The 19,286-nt window shown below is 38.8% G+C and overlaps 1 protein-coding gene across 1 annotated transcript in view; it reads left to right on the forward strand.

Annotated features, from left to right (window-relative positions):
• The window catches only part of exoc4 (exocyst complex component 4), a 118,573-nt gene continuing 99,287 nt past the window's right edge, over window positions 1-19,286 (forward strand). The window contains exons 1-8 of the mRNA XM_041977070.1: window positions 1-97; window positions 881-1,070; window positions 1,565-1,759; window positions 7,031-7,224; window positions 8,381-8,490; window positions 10,334-10,434; window positions 10,557-10,711; window positions 15,158-15,338. Coding sequence (XP_041833004.1) covers window positions 18-97; window positions 881-1,070; window positions 1,565-1,759; window positions 7,031-7,224; window positions 8,381-8,490; window positions 10,334-10,434; window positions 10,557-10,711; window positions 15,158-15,338 — 1,206 coding nt within the window. The 5' untranslated portion in view covers window positions 1-17. The remainder of the gene's footprint in view (window positions 98-880; window positions 1,071-1,564; window positions 1,760-7,030; window positions 7,225-8,380; window positions 8,491-10,333; window positions 10,435-10,556; window positions 10,712-15,157; window positions 15,339-19,286) is intronic.

Genomic DNA, 19,286 nt, shown 5'->3' on the forward strand with positions numbered 1-19,286 from the left:
GTGCCGCAGCTGGAAAAATGGCAACTGATACAGGGAGATACAGGAGTGCTGTTAGCAAAAACAAAGACCCTTCTGGTCTTCTTATTTCTGTCATAAGGTACGTTTGTTTTAAATTCTATAAGCGCAGCAACCATTGCTGTTAAGAAGTTAGATTAGGCTTATACTTTGCTTGCTTTTGCTCGTTGACATGTATTGACAGCTAGCATTGATGCTAAAGCTATATGGGAGGTAGCTACATCCTTCCTCAAGTCTAATATAGAAATAATCGCTTCACACTTGGTCTTTTTAAGTGCTTTTTTATGTACAGCATTTTATGGCCATTTTTATTACACACAATTTGAATTATTTTTTTCTGAGGCCGATGAGAAAGTTATATCTCGATCACGATATCTAGCTATCAATATTTGAACCCCATTCATTGTTTTTAAATTAAACGAATGCTGCATATAAAGAAAGCCATGGCGAAACAAATTAAACTAAACTGAATTACTTTCCCCCTTTTTGACTCAGAGTAGTGCTGCATTCTTGAATTTTATTATTATGTTTTTAATGGCAGCAGTTGCTAAAAGTTGTGACATCACTTTTCAAGTCTTGAGGATGAGTTTGTTTTGTTGACACACTACCTGATAATTGATGTGAAGTCTTACTGTTGTTAAAATTCAGTATCTCAAATTGGATTCTCAGATTGTAATTCAAGCATTGTGCATTGTTTTATTCCTAAATAAAACATTATTTATCCTGTGTATTTTTCTATGCAAAGCCATCAGAATAAGCACTCTGATTCTGGGTTGTTTCTTTTATATTTATATTTCACCAATCTACTGTAGCAGCATGCTATTTTCTTTATTGAGCCGAGCCTTGAATTTCTTTCCTGATGCAGGACTCTGTCCAGCAGCGATGATGTGCAGGACAGGGAGACAGAGAAGGGTCGACTGGAAGAGGCTTTTGAGACATGCGATAGGGATTTAGATAAACTGATTGTTCAACATTATGCTGAACTTACCACTGCCATCCGGACCTACCAGAGCATCACAGAGCGTATCACCAGTTCCCGCAACAAGATCAAACAGGTAGAAACAACACGTTCAATAATGGACTCAGGTCTAAATGATCAGGAGGGTTTTAGATTTTTGTTTAAGATGGATTTCAGAGCATTAGTCTTAGGCTCTATCTGAAAATAGAAGATTTTAGGCTCTGTTTTATATAAAAAAAAACAAAAGTATAATCTAGTATATAATTTACTTTATTTTTTTCTAAAAACCAATCTATAGTTATTTTTTTTTTTTACCAAAGAAACCATTTGAAATGGCATGGGAGGAAAGTGCCAATGATAACATTAACAATCACTCAGAATGTAAATGTATATTTTATTTCCATTTTTACTTAAACTACAAAGACATACAGTTGCAAGGGATAAGATAATTTATTTTTCTTTCAGATGTCATTTGCATTTTAATGAGCCCCAGCTAATTACTTTGGATTTATCACTGGAATCTAAGTTGATATAGATTTTGAGGATGGTTTGAATTTTTTCTTTTTTGCTTTGTGTGGTTCTGTTCTGCAGGTGAAGGAGAATCTCCTGTCTTGTAAGATGCTGCTTCACTGTAAAAGGGATGAGTTGAGGAAGCTGTGGATTGAAGGCATTGAGCACAAGCACGTTCTCCAGCTGCTGGATGAAATTGAAAGCATCAAGCAGGTTCCTCAACGCCTGGAGACCTACATGGCAAGCAAGCATTACCTTCATGCCACAGACATGTTGGTGAGTAAAGTGATGAAGATACATTTAAAATGTTATCTTGTTTGTTGGACTGATTTTTTTCCCCTCATTTTCAATGTTATGACTAATTCTGATGGCATAGCAGTCAGTGCTAAGAAGTTGCCTCTGAGACCCATGTTATGCATATTTTCACACATAAACACAAGTGTTTATGAAGTGTTGCTCCCAAATATTGATTCCTTCGTACCTCTCACCATTTTAAAGAACTTCTTTCTAGCCTTGAATGGTCCAGTGGGTGCAACTAATATAATCTAAGTGCAGCAAGAATGCTGCAGGTGTGTATGAATGCATGTACTGTTGTTTATTTGATGTGTATTGTGAAGTGTGCTCAACAGAGGGATGGCACTGAGGACTAAACGACTTAAGATCTGTGATCTGTCTTTTTTTTTTCTCTCTCTCGCTCTCTCCTCTTTTTCCTCCAATGTCACTCCCACACATCTTTTTCCAGACTGGTAATGATTATTTTGTGAGAATGGGGTTATCTGAGGAGGAGGAAAAATAAGAGGGATGGTAGTGCAGCCAAAAGACCGTGAAAAATTCTCTTTTTGAGCAGGGAAAGAAGTGGAACTGCATTTAACCTGTGCTCAGTCGGTACAACATATTGTTTGAGAGGTCATGAAAAGTTCAAAGTCAGTTGGATGCTTTACTTCTTTCAAATTTAAAATGTACTTTGTATGGATGGTGCCATTTTACATACATGAATGATGTTTATTCATTAATTGAGATATTGTAAGAATTTAGGGAACACTTAAGTCAAAGTTGAGGATGTCAACTTGGATTTACATATTTCAATGTATGCGAATGATTCCGCCGCACTTAACATATATTTACCTGATTCATTAATGACATGATGGCGCACCACTTCAGGGTCTTCAAACTTAAAATAGAACCCTTCTTCTTGGTCTTTCAGATCTCAGCCTAGTCTGGAATATTTCTTTAAAAGCCATGCTTATGAAATTTGGCAGATTTTCACACTGTGCCCACCCACTACGAAATTCTAATTCAGCATCCTTCTTGCATGCTGTCTCTTCTCTGAGTTCTCTCCAGCCAGTAAATGTCAGTCCGACGTAGACTCTTACCTGTTGCTTTGTCACTTTCTCTCTTTTTCTTTGATAAGAAAACTGGGGAAAAAAAAAGTTGAGCCCTGGATTGCTGCAGGGCAACGACTGCTCCAGGAATGTGCATATTAAATGTCAGTGTACCATTAAAATAAGTCAGAATCAGAGTTTTAACATTGAAAATTTATGTAGTGTTGCTTTAAAATCCCTATTTTATTAAATGAGGTGGTTGGAGTTTTACATAATCTGTTTAGGTCTATTTATCATCCACGTGTTTGAATGCAGCTGATAAAGGCAAAAAAAGGCAGTTCAGGTAGTATTTTTTTTTAAATATTTTAATATTCTGGAAATCTAATTTAAAATGTCCATGGCTCACAGTATGTTTGGGTCCTTGACTTCTTGCTCAAAACTTGTAATTTCAACAGAGCTGATGCTCTGTTGTTAGTGATTTATCTTTCAAGATCTTCACAGCAACTTTTCTTTTTAAAAAAGAAAGAGATAAACATCCCTAGTGCTGCTCCACAATAGCATAGATTCATTCTTACTATGGAGATCCCTCTTTCTGATTCCTCTCTGTTAAATCAGTGACTGTAGGAAGCAGTTGTGATGCCAGAAAATATTCCTAACTTTCTCTCTGAGTAATCACTGTATACTACTATTGCCAAAAATCACTGTTTAGGATAATACAAAAAGTATTATGTGCAAATGAAAGCAGCTTTGTAAGGGCTTGAACTGTATTAAGATACAGTATGTGTGAGCACAAAGAAACAACAGAACATCAAAATGTCATGAACCCTAATTAGACTAAAACATTATATTGACATTTAGCATACACTTGTAACATGTTGAAGATGGGTGGGCGGAGCCTCCATCAGCAGTTAAACTTTTTAACTTCCTGTCAACACATTTAAGAAAAGTAGAAACTGAGCGCAGCGTCACGAACATGCCATCCACAGCTATGGGCCAGAAGGTGGACACGAACGAGGCCAGCTTCCCTGCTGCAGCTGTGCAACGGGTGGTGCACAGATCTGAGACATACTGGACATCAGCTACTAAGGGATACCAGTCTGACCATGCACTGACCAACACTGAGCTGGAATCCCAGAGAGCTGTTGGGAATATGATGAGGGAGTAAAGAGAAAACAACAAACCAAAAAAAAAAAATCCTAAATTTAGAAACATATATCAAGTGTTTGCTTCTTAATTAATATGATCATCTGACACTGTTCTGCCTGTTCAGTGAGAATAAGAGTAATAATGTCATGTCTGTAAATGTGTGTGTGCTTTGCAGCCAGCACTCATTGATGTGTATAAACTAGGGTTGGGCATCTAAGGTATAATGCCGATCCAATACGCATCTCGATACTAAGTATCCGATGCGATATATTAACGATACATGTGTGGCATTTTGCGATGCGGTATGATACGATTTACACCCATATCACGATATGATGCAATAATTCCGTACTATTTAAATAGATCAATTTCATGTAGTAATGTGAAAGAGGATGCAGTGCCAATGAATTAGTTTGATTTTTTATTAACCAAGTAAAGCCAAGACATTTTTACAAACTGTTTTTTCTCTCAGAGCTTGAGTGTTGGTTTACAGTAAGGCCATTTTAAAACACATGGCACATACTTAGGCCATTTTAAAACACATGGCACATACTACTTAGGCCATTTTAAAACACATGGCACATACTACTTAGGCCATTTTAAAACACATGGCACACATTTAAGTATTTCCAAGAAAAACAATGTATGAGTGCAATATATACTAAAATATATATGTATTTGCACTCTTTAGAAAGAAGGCTTACAGTTGCACAATAACTGTGATTTCACTTTTCAACTCTGAAAAAACAAGTTTTACAAAGATATATTTTGTCACTGAATATTCAAAACTTAATGTCTTGAACTAGCAGCATTATGCTGCTTTGACTTTTAAACATCAATAACACTGTAAACAACAGGCTAATAAAAAATAAAAAAAAGTTATTGCCATAGAGCGCGCGGAACTGGTGGCAAGCGGGGCATGGAAAAAATTTTCAATACTTTTCTCACCGCTTCTGGAGCTCGTAGCTACAGGGGGATCCGAGCTGGAGGAAGGGGATGCAGGGACACTGGCAGACGCTTCCACAACAACACCGTGGCGCCGCTTCAAGTGAGATATCAGATTAGTCGTACTGCCCGTGTATTTTACAGATGCGCGGCACATTTTACAAATTGCAGCTGTCTTGTCAAGTCGTCCTTCTTTCTTGTAAAATCCATAGTGTTCCCAAACTTTGGACTTGAAACTAAGTGGAGGATAAATGATCTTGGCGTCCGACATGTTTGTTTTGCTAATTCGCGCTTCCTGACAACTACCTGTGGGCGCATCACTGGCTTCATCCGCGCAGCCCCCATGAGTTGTAGTGTAAACATCCGCAAGTCCGTTGCTTAGGCCTACTTTATGTAGGTCGTTTAAATTATGCGCTAAAACAGGTTGACAACACTTGTTAATAAATAAACACATTCTGTATTAAAAGAATAAGCCGTATCTCAGAAAAACCGATGCATCTCGCAAAAACCGATGCATCTAGATTTGCTTCAAAAGTTTCATTCATCCTCTGCTGCTCTACCGATGCACTCGCATCGTGCACGCGCACGACCGCGTATCGATTCATATCGGTTAATCTTCCCATCCCTAGTATAAACGTCTTCCTGTAGCATAAACTGAGAAAAATGATCATTTACATTTAGGTTGTGTTAGGCTAACACCTTAGCACAAGTTCTCTGCAGAAACTGTTGCATGGTGTTTAGAAAACAAAATATACTGATAGTGCTTAAATGGTCACAGCTTAATCTTTAGCTTGGTGCTTAGTTCTGGTCACTAAACTGTAGTGGAAAATTTAAGCAAACTCCTACAAGCCACTACTGTATATTTGGTGCAGACATCTTTATGATTTTGCCTTGTGGTGTAACAGAAGAGAGTAGTCAGTATAAACATCCTCCACTGTGGCTTCTTCTCTTCAACATTGTGTGCATGTGAGGCTTTTCTCTCAGGACTGACAATTAGAATTTAGAATAAGCTCTTGGTTTACTATTGAATGGCAACATTAGATCCCATAGGGGTTGGTCAAAAATGACACTAGCTTCTAGAAAATTTCCCTCCTCTCCTTTTCATTCCCTTGTTCCTGGAGTATCACAGAATCCAGGTGTCCACAACCGATACCCCCCTTGGAGCTGACGACACAGCTTCTCTTCTCTTCTCTTCTCTTCTCTTCTCTTCTCTTCTCTTCTCTTCTCTTCTCTTCTCTTCTCTTCTCGAGGCTTCATATTTCTCATTATGCTGACAGTACTGGTCCCTAATGATGTTAACCAGCTTTTCTCTGTCATCCCAGCCCAATGGTAATGAGATAACACCCCCCCCCCCCCCCCCCCCCCCCCCCATCATCCACCACACAAACAAAAACACACACACATATTCAGTGCTTTACGTTTATAGTTATACAATCAAATACATGTAATCATGCACACACACAACTGAGAGACAGGACATGGAAAGCCTTGCATGCACTGGAAATTATTATGTAAAGCTAAAGAAGGCTGATCATAAAGTACATTAACTCAAATATTCACTAATGCGACTCATTTGCATCAACGCATGCTTGACCCATGCCCCTAGCCTACCGTCATCTTCCCTCTCACCTCCCCTCCTGCTAACCACTCCCATCTAGCCTGCCCTGACCATGCAAATATTTTTAGCAGCGCTATCATCGGGCCATTAGTGCCCTTGAAATACACACTTATCCACATTAACACACAGATACAGATTGGTATGTTTAATTTAATGACCTGCAGATGAATTAATATAAAATGTGCCATGTATGCTGCTCTTCTTGTGAAGAGGCGGCATGAATTTAGATGAATATATTTAAATACAGAGCACATAACAAAACATAATCAAATTTTGGTTGGTTAAGTAAACGTAATGTTTATTTAGTTGGAAGAAAATAATCATGGGTGTCCCTTCTGATACTTTCCAAGAAGTGAAGAGATCAATTTTCTTGTAATGTCCTTGCAAGTAGAACTCTAATATTTCCTGTCACAAAGATTACATGCAGCATCTTTACCAAATAACTACATCTTACCCTAAAACTTGAAATCTACAGCAAAGGTTAACATGGTCTTGACTGGTTTTTATGCTATGCAGGTGACAGCTGTGAGGTCCCTAGAAGGCCCCTTGCTGCAGGTGGAGGGGCTTGGAGACCTGCGCCAGGAGCTCAAAAGCAAGAAGCTCAACATTCACCTTGTGCTCATTGATGAACTGCACAGACATCTTTACATCAAGTCCACAAGTCGCCTCGGGCACAAGAACAAGGACAAAAATGCTGCTCGTGGTCCAGGGTAAGGGGTGTTTTGCATATTAAACTGCTATTACTCTTTATGGTCCAGGTTTTCTTTCAATTTAGTTTAAATTATTTTTACAACACATATAATAAATAATTAGCTGTGCTAAAAATCCACCATTTCTACTTTTTTTTGCATTGATCCAGAGTATCAAAAGTGTTTATATCTACCTGTTCTCTTATAAACAAGAATAAAAGTTTAGACTTTATCTCCATGGATTCATAATTATGTTATTCCATTGCAATGAACACTTAATAAAACTTGCCAATATTTGCTGAATTAATGTAAAAAGAAGAAAAAACATCTTGTGCACCTCATGTGTATGTCTTGTGACTTGAAGCTCTGAGCAAGTCAAACAGGAGTAATTTCCTCACAACTTGGCTGGCATGCAGTTAAACTGCTTTAATGTTGTGCTAGTTTTCTGGAAACAAACCACATTTTCAGACTAAAACTTAGTCTGTTTGTAGTTAACAAGAGAAAGGCAACATCTACATTTTCTGTGTGATGACAGTGTTGTTTTGCAATGATGGAGCAGATTTGACAGCCACTGTGAGATTAACTGTGACCCGAGGGCCAGCTTCTTGGTTTGATGATTTGACTGTGTACCTTATTACTGATAATGCACCCTAGTATCTTTTCACACACTGTTGCTGCATTAGTCTTCCATCAAAGGCATTCGACTAAAGTGTTGTTTGAGATTTTCCACATGTGTGTGTGGGTAATAATTATGGTGGCAGTGGGCTGGTGAGGCAAAATGATTTATTACTAAGGGTCAGCTAGTGACAGGTCCTGGCCTTCCTGTATTGGGCTTCTTCTAACAACACACCAGCCTCCATACAACCCACTCACTTAGCAGGCACACTGTGTTTATACCGCCCAACTTAAAGGACCTGGATTGCTTTCACCACAAGCTTGATAAATGACTCATTGGAAAGCAAAACCATTTCCTCCAACCAGAGATGCAAGTTGTGGAGTTATAACAATAGATTGTGTTTATTAGGCAAGTTCAGATCCACGTTTGCATTTCTTTTATTTCTAACTAACCCTTTTTTTGTTAGTAAGCAGCTATTACACCAGAATTATTCTTTTAAACCTCGTTTTGTTTCATTGGCATATTTATATGTGAAATAAATACTTTTTTTGCTTTTTGCAGATCTGCAACCAAAGATGCATCTCCGATGCCTGCATTGGAAGTCAGCAGCCTGTCGACCCCACGCAAGTTTTTGGATTCATCCCAGTTCAGCACACCTGGATCAGGCAATGGTATAGTTTTTAGATCATATTAGAAATATGGGGGGAAGTGTAATTGAGTAAAAAGATGGCTTAAAAATTTAAACTTAAAGAAAAAAAAGAAGAGGATAACTGTAAAATCTTGGGTGAAAGTTTTATTAAATGACATAAATCCTATTAGTTGTGCACATTAGAACTAAAGAAATAGCTAGAAGTGTTGGTTTCATTAGGAAACTGTAGACTTTAGCATGCGGTTGTGTTTTCACTGTTCTGATATTCTCAGTGATGGGAAGTCATTAGCATCACTCTGGCATGCTTCCATTTGCATGTCATTAAGGGTGTGCAAATTACCAGTCTCTTTTGCACATACACTGAAAGCACACAATAAACTGCTGATCCAGATTTCTCTGTAAAGAACTAAACAAATTATGGATGCCTTGTTGCGCATACACAAACTTTCATACTGGCGAAACACCCACGTTTCTTCCCTGGCACTATATGTCATAACATCTTCAACTATGATCATAATATACATCTCCCTTGCTAACATTATAATCATCATGCCCCCCTACATGGACCATTAGTCACCCAGTGTCTCTGCCTTCACAGCAGGGGAGCTGCATTTTTTTTATGCTCAAACTGATAACCAACACTTTTAACAGAGGCTGACAATACAGATGCAAACTGTGTTCAGAAATGTGCGAATTCTCTCTCGGTTGTAGGGGCGGAGAGTCAGCACTGTGGCTCTTCCAGGCAAAGCACAGAGGAGGGCAAACAAGAAGATAATGAAAAAAGTTAATCCAGCAATAACTCTGCGTTCCCTGTGTGTTTCTGAGGTTTTATATTAAACCTGACACCTTTTTTTTTTTATACCACCCACTCTAGGCATTCTAAGTTAACAACTCAACGGGTTTTAGCTCTGTGGATACCAGGCAGCTGTACACCATACTGTTGATACCAATTAGCATCCACCAAGGTTTCCATTATATTATGCTCTCTGTATTTCTGTATTTCCTCTGTACTCTTTTGTATTTAGCTCTCTTTATGTAGATTTTCTGATTTATATATCTTTTTTTTTATATCTGTATCTTTTACCTAACCTGTTATTTATTTATCTTAGCTCATCAGCATGCTTCTGTACCCTGTAACCTCAAACACACAAGCACACACAGATGTATAAATTACCACTAATACTTGATAAATGTCTGTTCACTTCTCCCACACTGTAGACCTAAAAGTAAAACCTTAACCATAATTTTACCCGCATTATGCAAAGAGAACTCCAGCAATTAGCCACCACCAGGCGCTAAGTGCCTGTATACTGTCATGTTAACAACCATGGTCACGACATGGCAACCGGCTTCCATCAAAGGCCTGGCTTACCATTTAGTCTAATAGCATTAGAGCACCTCATTTGTAGATAGTAATTGTCATAATTATTACACAAACTGCAGTTGGAATGGGTGAAAAGAGGAAATACACCCCAAGTCCATTAACTTACCATAAACATTAACTTTCCTAACGTGCTTTGATGGGGAATTTGGAGGCCCCATCTAATGGAAATTAGAGCTTCACTCGATACTGCCATTCTCAATTTAGCCGCTAATGTGACTAAGTCAGCTGCTGAGAGGGTGGGGGTGGGGTTTGGGGTGCAGGTGTGTGAGGTTAAAAGACAGAGACATAAGATGTTATCTTACGGAAAGCTACAGATGTATTTGTTTAATGTCTGTTACTTTATTAAAAGGGAAAGATAAAAGCACAGTAGTGAAAAACAATATATAGTTTTTTTTCTTTAGAGATGATTAGATTTGTGCATGAATACTTTACTAGCATTTTCACAGTGAACAACCTGTGTGTTTGTATATTCTGTATTTAGTGCGTGAGCTGCAGCCGGATATCTGGGAACTGAACCAAGCAGATCTTTCTGAGGTGGATCCAGAAGAGAACAGTGCTGAGTTCATGGGCATCCTTATCAGGGTACATGCACAAGTACACACAAAACAGTACACACAATCTTAAAACACCTCATTAATGTTACTTTCTGGTGTCTCTGTGATGCTTTTGGTTTAAGTGAAACATAATCCACTTTATCCTCTCAGGCTCTGGCCAAATTAAAGAAACTTCCAGAGACCATCAAAGCCATAATGGAGCGACTTGAGCCTGAGCTGAAACAGATTGTCAAGAGGTCTACCACTCAGATAGCAGACCATGCCTACCAGCGGGGGGAAAACCTTGCTCAGGAGAGCCAGCCAAGGTACAGCAAATGGAGATGATGCAATGCTAAATTATAATTAGCTTCATGAGATAAAAAAGGGGGATTTGAAGGAGAAAAAGAGAGTAAACTAGAGTAAAAAGCCAATTAAAAGGGAAAGGAGGCACAGTCAACAGCCACAAAGGGGAGGGTACAAGCAGTTCTGTGTAAAGTTAAGTCACCTTTTTAATAAAAATGATCGTTTGCCTGATATGAACAATATTAGCATTAGCATTTTTTGTATTGAAAAAGATCATTGTAGACAGCAGCTTGCTGCTACTTGAAAAATACCTTAAGAAAGCTGCCGCTTGTATTCCTTATAGGATTTTATCTGTGTAAGAGTTTTATTAAGCTAATAGTATTACCATTAGACTCAGTTTCACAGTTTTGTTATTCAAAAGATGGACTTTCCAGTTATTGGTAAAAACAAGTGACGAGTCTCTCTCTTCAGAGTCTTACTGAAGCACTAGAGCGGACTGCTGCGTCAATATCAATATATCGCATTCAGTGTGTCTTTAAGGTATATTTACAGCTCACACTAACAGCCGCTGACAACATGTTTTGAATGCAGTCCCACAGTTTTCTTAGTCAGACAGTCAACCAGGTGTGAAACTCAGAAAATGCCTGGACTGGAGACACACCTGCCCCAGACCATGAAAACAGATACTCTGCTGCTTTAAACATAGACACGTCATGGTTAAACAATCCCAGACCCACACAAACTATTTCACACCTGCCTTATAGGACTGGCACATTTTAAAAGCAGTCACGTCAGCTGCTGCAGACATACACATACAGTGCACAGTCTGGAGAAGCACAGGTCTCAGTCCACTGATCCTGAACCATTTAAGAGGAACGTCTTGTTTTCTGTCAGGGATCTTCTCTCCAGCCCTTGTCTGTGTTGTTTCTTCTGTTGCCTGCTGAATCTCATCTGACCTCAGTGTAATAGGCCACCATGTAGCTCATTCTCGGTTCTGCTCCGTACTGATTGCTTTAAATTTGCCTGCATGTGTATATGTGTGTGAGCACTTAACACTTCGAAGTTTGTGTGCGTGTGTTTGTATTTGGATGCATACTCTGCTGGCTTTCTCTATGTTCACTTTAATTTAAAGTCAATGCTTGTTGCTATGGAAACTCCCATCCACTTGTAGGGAACAATGGTCTTGAATATTGCACACTATATTTTATAGCTCTGCAGACCAGCAGGCAACACTTAAGCACTTTATAGCGGTGTGTGGCTTGGTCTTGGAGGTTTATGTTCTCATTCATATCATCAGTGATCCAACTCCTGTCTTCATCCTACTTTCAAAAAGTAGCTTCACATATTTCCACTCCATGCACAGACATTAGCAGCATGCACCACTGATTTGCGAGTAGTTTCATTTACCCTACATTAGACTTGAATTCATATTCTTCTGGTCCAATAAAAAAGAGAAATTCGTTTTTTCTTTGGTTTTGTTATATGAAATACATAAAATCTAATATGAATTACTTTTGTAGATGCTCGAATGAGCAAAGGACAAGAAGCCATTCTGACTCAGTGCATTATATGCTGTATATATCTTTCCCATGTTTGACCTGCAGCAACATTTAAATAGTTTTACACAAAAAAAAGAAACCCAAAGTATTTTAAAGCCAATTTAAAAAACTGACAAGCACATTGCACAGAAGATGGATTGTTCAACTATTTTTGTGCATTTCTACAAATTTAGTGCAGTGGTCACTGAAAAAGTTAGAAAAGGAAATCTTTGTGCTTGTGTTTCTGTTCTGTATGTCCATTTAGATTTGAGGGCACACATGGACATACAGATCTGGCAATCTTTGATTGACAAGCAAGTATAATCGGATTTGGATGCTGAAGTTGTCCTGCTAAACTGAACCACACATATTGCTGGTCAGTTACCCAGAAACTGAGTGCTCCCTGCTATTTCTCTTGACTGTTCATCAGCCATGTATGTCAGTTTCGATCCTGAGGGGAAATGAGACGTGAGGTCTCAAAGAACAGCCGATATGGATTAGGATGGCCTCCACTGGGAGATAATGAGGAAGCCTGGGCTGTCTACACTTTCTGTCTATCTATAGGTGTAAATGTTAGGCGCTGAGGTGGAAAGAGTGCTAAGCTACTGAAAAAGGTGATAAGAGCCAGAAGTTTTGTGTGTGCATGGTTACTTTAGCATGATCCTACTTTTTTTTCTTTCCCTCAGGGTTAATATTTACATTCTGGGTGTTCTATTTATCCTTTTTCTTGACAGTACTTCAGATTAATTCATGCTTGTCATAAAAATCTTACATCCACTGAGGTATAGATCACTGTGATTTGTTCCTCCCCTCTGTCCATTAATAACATTTACTTGGTGCAACTGTGAGTGAAGTGACAGACACTCAACCAAAATGACCCCTAGCAAAACATCCATCTTAGCTCTCCATTATCTTTATGCCTTCTTATGGGAAACACTGGCTACTTACTGAGACTAAGAGCTTGTTGTCTTGTGTTGCAACATGTAGGTTGTTGATAATACGGTATGATTTGGATGTGTAAATAATAGGCTCAGATATTTTTCAGTATACATAAGAGAAGATGATTTGCACTTTGGAGTCACAGCTTTTGCGCTTTGGAACCTAAACTCTGATCATGCTATAATAAAAACTAGAAAGGTGTGGATTTACCTTAGAAGACATGATTCAAGGTTCAGGCTGTGAACAGATTCCTCTGAGACAGACCAACACATAACAGCAGGGTGTAAGATATAAGCTGAGACAGTGCACACTGAGAAGCACACCAAACTGGCTGGGAGGGCGTCAATAGAATTGTTCTAAGTGTGTGTTAGAAGTCCTCAACCCTCAATGGGACTTGCAATAAAAAGTGTTTGAGGAACAGAGCGAGGATGATGTGGTCCTTTGCAGAATTGGCTTGCTAACCGACTGGAAAACATGGTGCTTGAGCAGATCAAGGTGGTTGTGATAGATGTAGCAATCCCAGCTAGCTATAATCTGAAAGAAAGGGTATGTAAATAGGTTTCTGTGCATGGTCATTTCAAAGGTGCATGAACAACCAGCAGCCAAGGTTTTGCTTATAGCAAGTTTTTTTTTTTGGCGGTCAAACTCCAAAACAAAGATAACAGAACAATTAACTTTTCCTAAAAAGATGGATGGAAATTATGTGGAATTCCAAGGGAATCTTTTCCTAAGAGCAGGAGAATATTGTGGATCCAGTCCAGTGAAAGAGCAACCTGAGGTCCTATGAGGCGAATCAATGCTTACTTGGTGTCACAAAATGCAAAACTCCCATGTCATAAAACAGTCTTCTACATGGCAGGTTGTAAACTATAACTTCTGAACGTTTTTTACATAATAATCCAAAAATGTTGCCAGATTATATTTTCACAAGCTGATATCCAAACTACTACCAACTGAATAAAACCCAGTAAAAAAAAGGTGAAGGAAGACAACCCAAAAGAGTAGTGATTGGCAAACACTTTAATTATTTGTACACCAGCTGTCATACCTCCATTAAAATAAAGTGGTAACACGGAAGTGACATGATCATAGGTGCACTAAAACGATAACAGACTCCACTAATGCAACACATGTTCCCTCTTTTCTTTGAAAGCTCTGTCCTTGTGCAGAAAGCAGGTGTAGCTTCTGAGTGTTAGTGCAGATGATGCAGCTGTGTTCAAACCAGAGTGTAGTACTCAGATCAACTGGAAGGTCACTTTACTTTTGGCTTCGCTCTTCTTCAGCCAGAGCCATTTAGAACTAATGAGAGTGACTATTCATTTGAGTCTGTGTTAAGCACCTCACTACTTTCCGGCAGCCAGCCCAGGTGCTGGTTTATCACTGCAGGTGAAGTAATGAAGTGCCCCCCAAAGAGGAAAATTCAGCTAAAAGCAGGAAGCAGTAAAACCTAATTGGTGATGTGAAATGCACACATTAATTTCTTTTGGTCCATTCTTTTTTTATTCTGTAGCTGTAGTTGGCTGTCAAATTATATAAATAGTAGTTTTACAGTTACATGAAAATATATTTTTGCAGATTTATTAATATCCTCCTGGTGGAAGATGGAAAGATAAATATAAAGCTGAGCTGAAGCTGGAGATACAGAATAATTTCCCTACAGTAGTGTACTTGACTTGTGATATATTAGCAGATCTGGGACTGTATTGTTAAAGCACTCAGAAGTTGGAATACCGTAGAAATAGTAGATTAGTCAGGGAGGAAGCTGACTTGAACTGGGACAATGTCTGGAGCTTGTCAACTGTTTATGGTTATTGTTAGAGACTGGGGAAAAAATGGTTAATTGTTCTTTTCCTTTCTTATGTAAGATCCAAGGTCAGGTGATTTACCAGAGAAGTGGTCTATTTCCTTACACAGCTGAATGTCTTGCCCACTGCCCCTTACGTTTCTCTCTTTTCTCCCTCCTTTTTTTGCCCTCTCTGTCTCCCTCTGCAGGTTGCTGTTGGAACTGTTAGAGCTTTTGTTTGAGAAGTTTAAGGCAGTGGCTCAGGCTCACAGTGTTGTGCTGGCCCACATGCAGCGGATTGCGACGCAAGTTCCAGGGGGCACCCATGAAGAGGACATCAAGCTCTACGAGCAGGCAGACGTATCTGCCAAGATCCAGACAGTGCTTCAGGTTAGTTTTGAGCAACAGAAGAAAAGTGTTAAAAAGTTCATGGTTGGTGTCTAATTCTCCCTTGGACGTGCATGAATGAAGCAGTAGGATAAAAAACACTAAACCTTAAACTAAAACACTGATGAGGTCTGTCAAGTTTGTTTTGTGTTCACTTATATCAGACTTTTTTACATTTCATTGACTCATTTTTCACTTTTTCTTTTAGATTCTCTCACAGTAAATGAATCTAATGACATACTGGTGTCAGTGTGATGGGTAGCATTTAATCTGTCAACAACAAGTAGCTGGAGACAAAGACAGGGAAGGCTTGATCGCTTGGATTAATTTTTACCTCCTTAATTGGTGTGTATTTATGCAAAGTTCTTGATCCTTGCTCTTGTTTGATTGGCTGTGGGAGAAGAACAGATGTTGAGCTGACCCAGTGGTGACTCTCAGAGGAAAATCTGTGACAGTTGTTCTCAGTGATTGGGGGAATGTGAGCCCAGTTTTTTATGCATGTTTATTAAACCAAAGAAACTGATGTTCCCTGTGATGCTCCTTAATTGGGAGTTATTTGAATTGTATTTGAAGTATTTGCTGGAGGCAGTTTGTTTAGAATAAACTATTTGTATGTAATTGACGTAAATCAAATTTGACTCGTGAATATTTGGTTGTACATCATATAAACATACTTTTGTTTTCTGTTTTAATGGTAGGTCTGTAAAGTCCAGCAGGAAACAAGCTTGCTCTTGCATGTGTTGATTGTTTCCATGGTAATGGATAACACAGGCTATTTTTTACTGGTCATACAAGAGCGAAAATAAATAAAATGACAGAATGAAGTTGCCCAGTTAAATTGAAAGTCCAGCTATTTCTAACTCTAGAAATAGCTGGAGCTTTTCCCAGATGGCAAGCATGAACACACAAATACAAAACTGTACTTATGTATTTGTGTACTTACAAGGGTGTAGCTGTGTATAGACGTGTACTGTAATAGCTCTGCTGTATGAGCACAGTTATAGATGGCACAAAGCCATTCCCCGACATGTGACCACTGCCAACACACAGTCGCCAGGGGATCCACTCTCCCCTAGCTCTGTGATGTGAGATAATGTAATCTCTTGATTAGAATACTCATTATGTGAAATGAGATTTTCTTACTCAGTCACTTGTGTTATTATTTCCTGACCGATTATATCAATATAAAGGCCTTCATCCATTCCTCCCTCATCTTCCCATTTCTGTCATCTCCTGCTTGTTCATTCTTCTTTCTCTCCCACACTGCATTTCCATTTCCCTCGCTCTTCCTGCCTCAGCATCATTCCTGCTGCCTCTGTATCACACTTTTCCCAATACCTAGTGCATACTCCTCTTGGTGTTTGTAATTTCTTTCTTAATCTCATTATCTGCCTTTCTTTTTCAATCTCACCGATCCCACGCTCCCCTTCACCCCCTTTGTAGCCCACTCTCTCTTACAGTCACATATCAGCAATGAGAGAAATTAAATTCCTACAGCTCCCACCGTGCCTCTGTTAAATTTTATTGTCTACTCAGCCAACTCTAATCTCAACATCTTAAGACCCACTAGCAGACATCACCGGTCCACCCTTGGTTGTGATATTTATTGATATTAGTACTGTTGCTGGCCATGTCCATCCCTTTATGACCACAGTGTACTATCTTCTGATGGGTACTTCCAGTTGGATTATGCACCTGGTCAGAAAGCTTAAGTCATCTTAAACATGACAGTGACTGTACTCCAGTAGCCTCCACAGTCACCAGAACTCAGGATTTTGATCTATCAATATGGATAAAAATCTTTGAGGAATGTTTCTAACACCTTGTTGAATCAACGCCATGAAGAATTGAGGCAGTTCTGAAGGCAAAAAAAGGTCCTGATAAAGGGGCCAATAAGTGTAGTTACAGTTATTTAGAGGGAGCATTTGCATTCAGTCCATGAAGTAGAAACAAGTAGAGGTGTCATAACTGACTGAATCTTTTTTCCTTTCTTTTTTTCCCCATCTTCTTACTGCTAAATGATTTGAATACCTGCCTGGCTTGTTCCTCTTATTGCAGTTCACATATCTGACATCCGCTGAAACCTCTTGATAGGTGTTATTTTTCTCTCCCCCACTTTGAGAGGTGGAGAAACCAGCTTGACCTTTCCACATGACATACCAGTAGACTGATGCAAGAGCTGACAGAAACATACGGTGCACCCAGTTACAAGGCCTTGGCAGAGAAATGCCGTTCATCAGGGTGTGACTTGTGGCCCAGTAGGCTTGGAAATGGGAGCGGGTAAACAAGTCTTTGAAAGTCAAGATTCATGTAATGGTTCTAAATCCCGGTTCAGAAATGTTGAAAATGCTTTTGGTGGTAGTTCTTTCAGTGTGGAAGTATTGATTCAAAGCATAAAAAAATGGATGATAATCAGTATTATTGATGTAGAAAGGAGTGTTTTATTGCTGCTTCGCAATTTTTTAAGTGACTCTCTGTGGAATGTGTGCAAGTATTTTTATTGATTATTTACACCATCAGTAAATTTACATATCTAAGCACATTCCCTTGCTGCTCTGTTTGTCCATGAATGTATTTTTCCTTTTTCCATTAAAAGAGAACCTGTTGTTCAAAGCAGTCTGGTTTACCCAAGAAATCTAACCTTTTCCACAAACCTTTCCTTTGCTTTTTTCCCATACACTACAGCATCACTTATTCAAGGCAGTCTATCAGTCTTTTAATTGGATGATCTTATTGTTAAAATGTTATTGAGAAAATGCACTTATTTCTTTAAATTGTGACAGAAGCCACAATATGTTAACAGATAATTGGATACCATAGTTCATAAAAGATCACAGTTCACACACAATCAATCATAACTAAGACCACCCCAGTGGGACTTGTACAGTCTAAGGTGTCTGTTGCTACTCATGTCCATCGCCCTTTCACCTTGTCTGCTGTTTTGTCCGAGGCCTGAGAGTTTGTTAATTAGCTTGCCATTTGCGCATCCTGCAAGGATTTGTGGCCATGTGACCGCTTGCTACGAACATTGTCTGCTCGGAGTATGTGACCAGAGTGCAAATCACACGTTTAATGAGTGGCTTACTATTTGCAGACAGGGAACTTTAAAAGTGCTTTAAGAAATATGGCTAGATACTGATTATCTAGCTTCGGAAGGAGGGATCCTAGAATGAAAATGTTGATAAATATTTCCCACAAGTGCTTGTGGTAAGAATAAAATCAGTTAGGACAGCGATTTTAATGTCGGCTTTAAATAAAGATTAAAGTTGTTTAGATGTCTGTGCTTTTGCTAATTCCTATTTCAGTTTTTTCTTGAGGTTTTAGGTTTTTGAAACATCTTGCTTTCATATATGCCTATGAAAAGCTTCTAGCATTCTCTTTGTCTCTCATGTGTTGCAACATTCCTGCTTTTAGAGGCTGTTTTGATCAAAGAAGAGCCTTGGATTACTCTAAGACTGCTTCATAAATAAATCACTTTATTGACACCGATTAACCAAGAACAAAAGGGTGTGTTATGTATGTGTCAAAATATATATAAATTTACAAGTGGCTTCAGTGTTTTGTTGGCTCATCAGTAGATAAAAAATGGAGGGGACTGCAGAAGGAAAAATAAGCCAGAAGACAATAAGCCTCTTTTAATTAGATATGAAGCACAAACATCGCTTCATATTTCTCTGACCCAACGTATTAATCAATGTTTCATATTTATTTTGCCCTCAAAAGCACTGTCACATTGAATGTTGCAGCCCTGTGATGCCTAAGAACTCGTCTTTCTATACTCTACTGCCTCTTTACATCTGCAGACTTGATCGAATGCTGCTGCATGTTTTTGCAATGTGGATTGAAGTTAGAACTTTTTCTGCAGAAGGTTTTATAACATTTAGGTCTGTAGTGTTAATGCTGTTGTAATAGTAAAATAGTTGTCTGAAATAAAAGAAAAATAAACACATT

Source organism: Melanotaenia boesemani, chromosome 23, assembly GCF_017639745.1.
Source record: "Melanotaenia boesemani isolate fMelBoe1 chromosome 23, fMelBoe1.pri, whole genome shotgun sequence".
Taxonomy (NCBI): Eukaryota; Metazoa; Chordata; class Actinopteri; order Atheriniformes; family Melanotaeniidae; genus Melanotaenia; species Melanotaenia boesemani.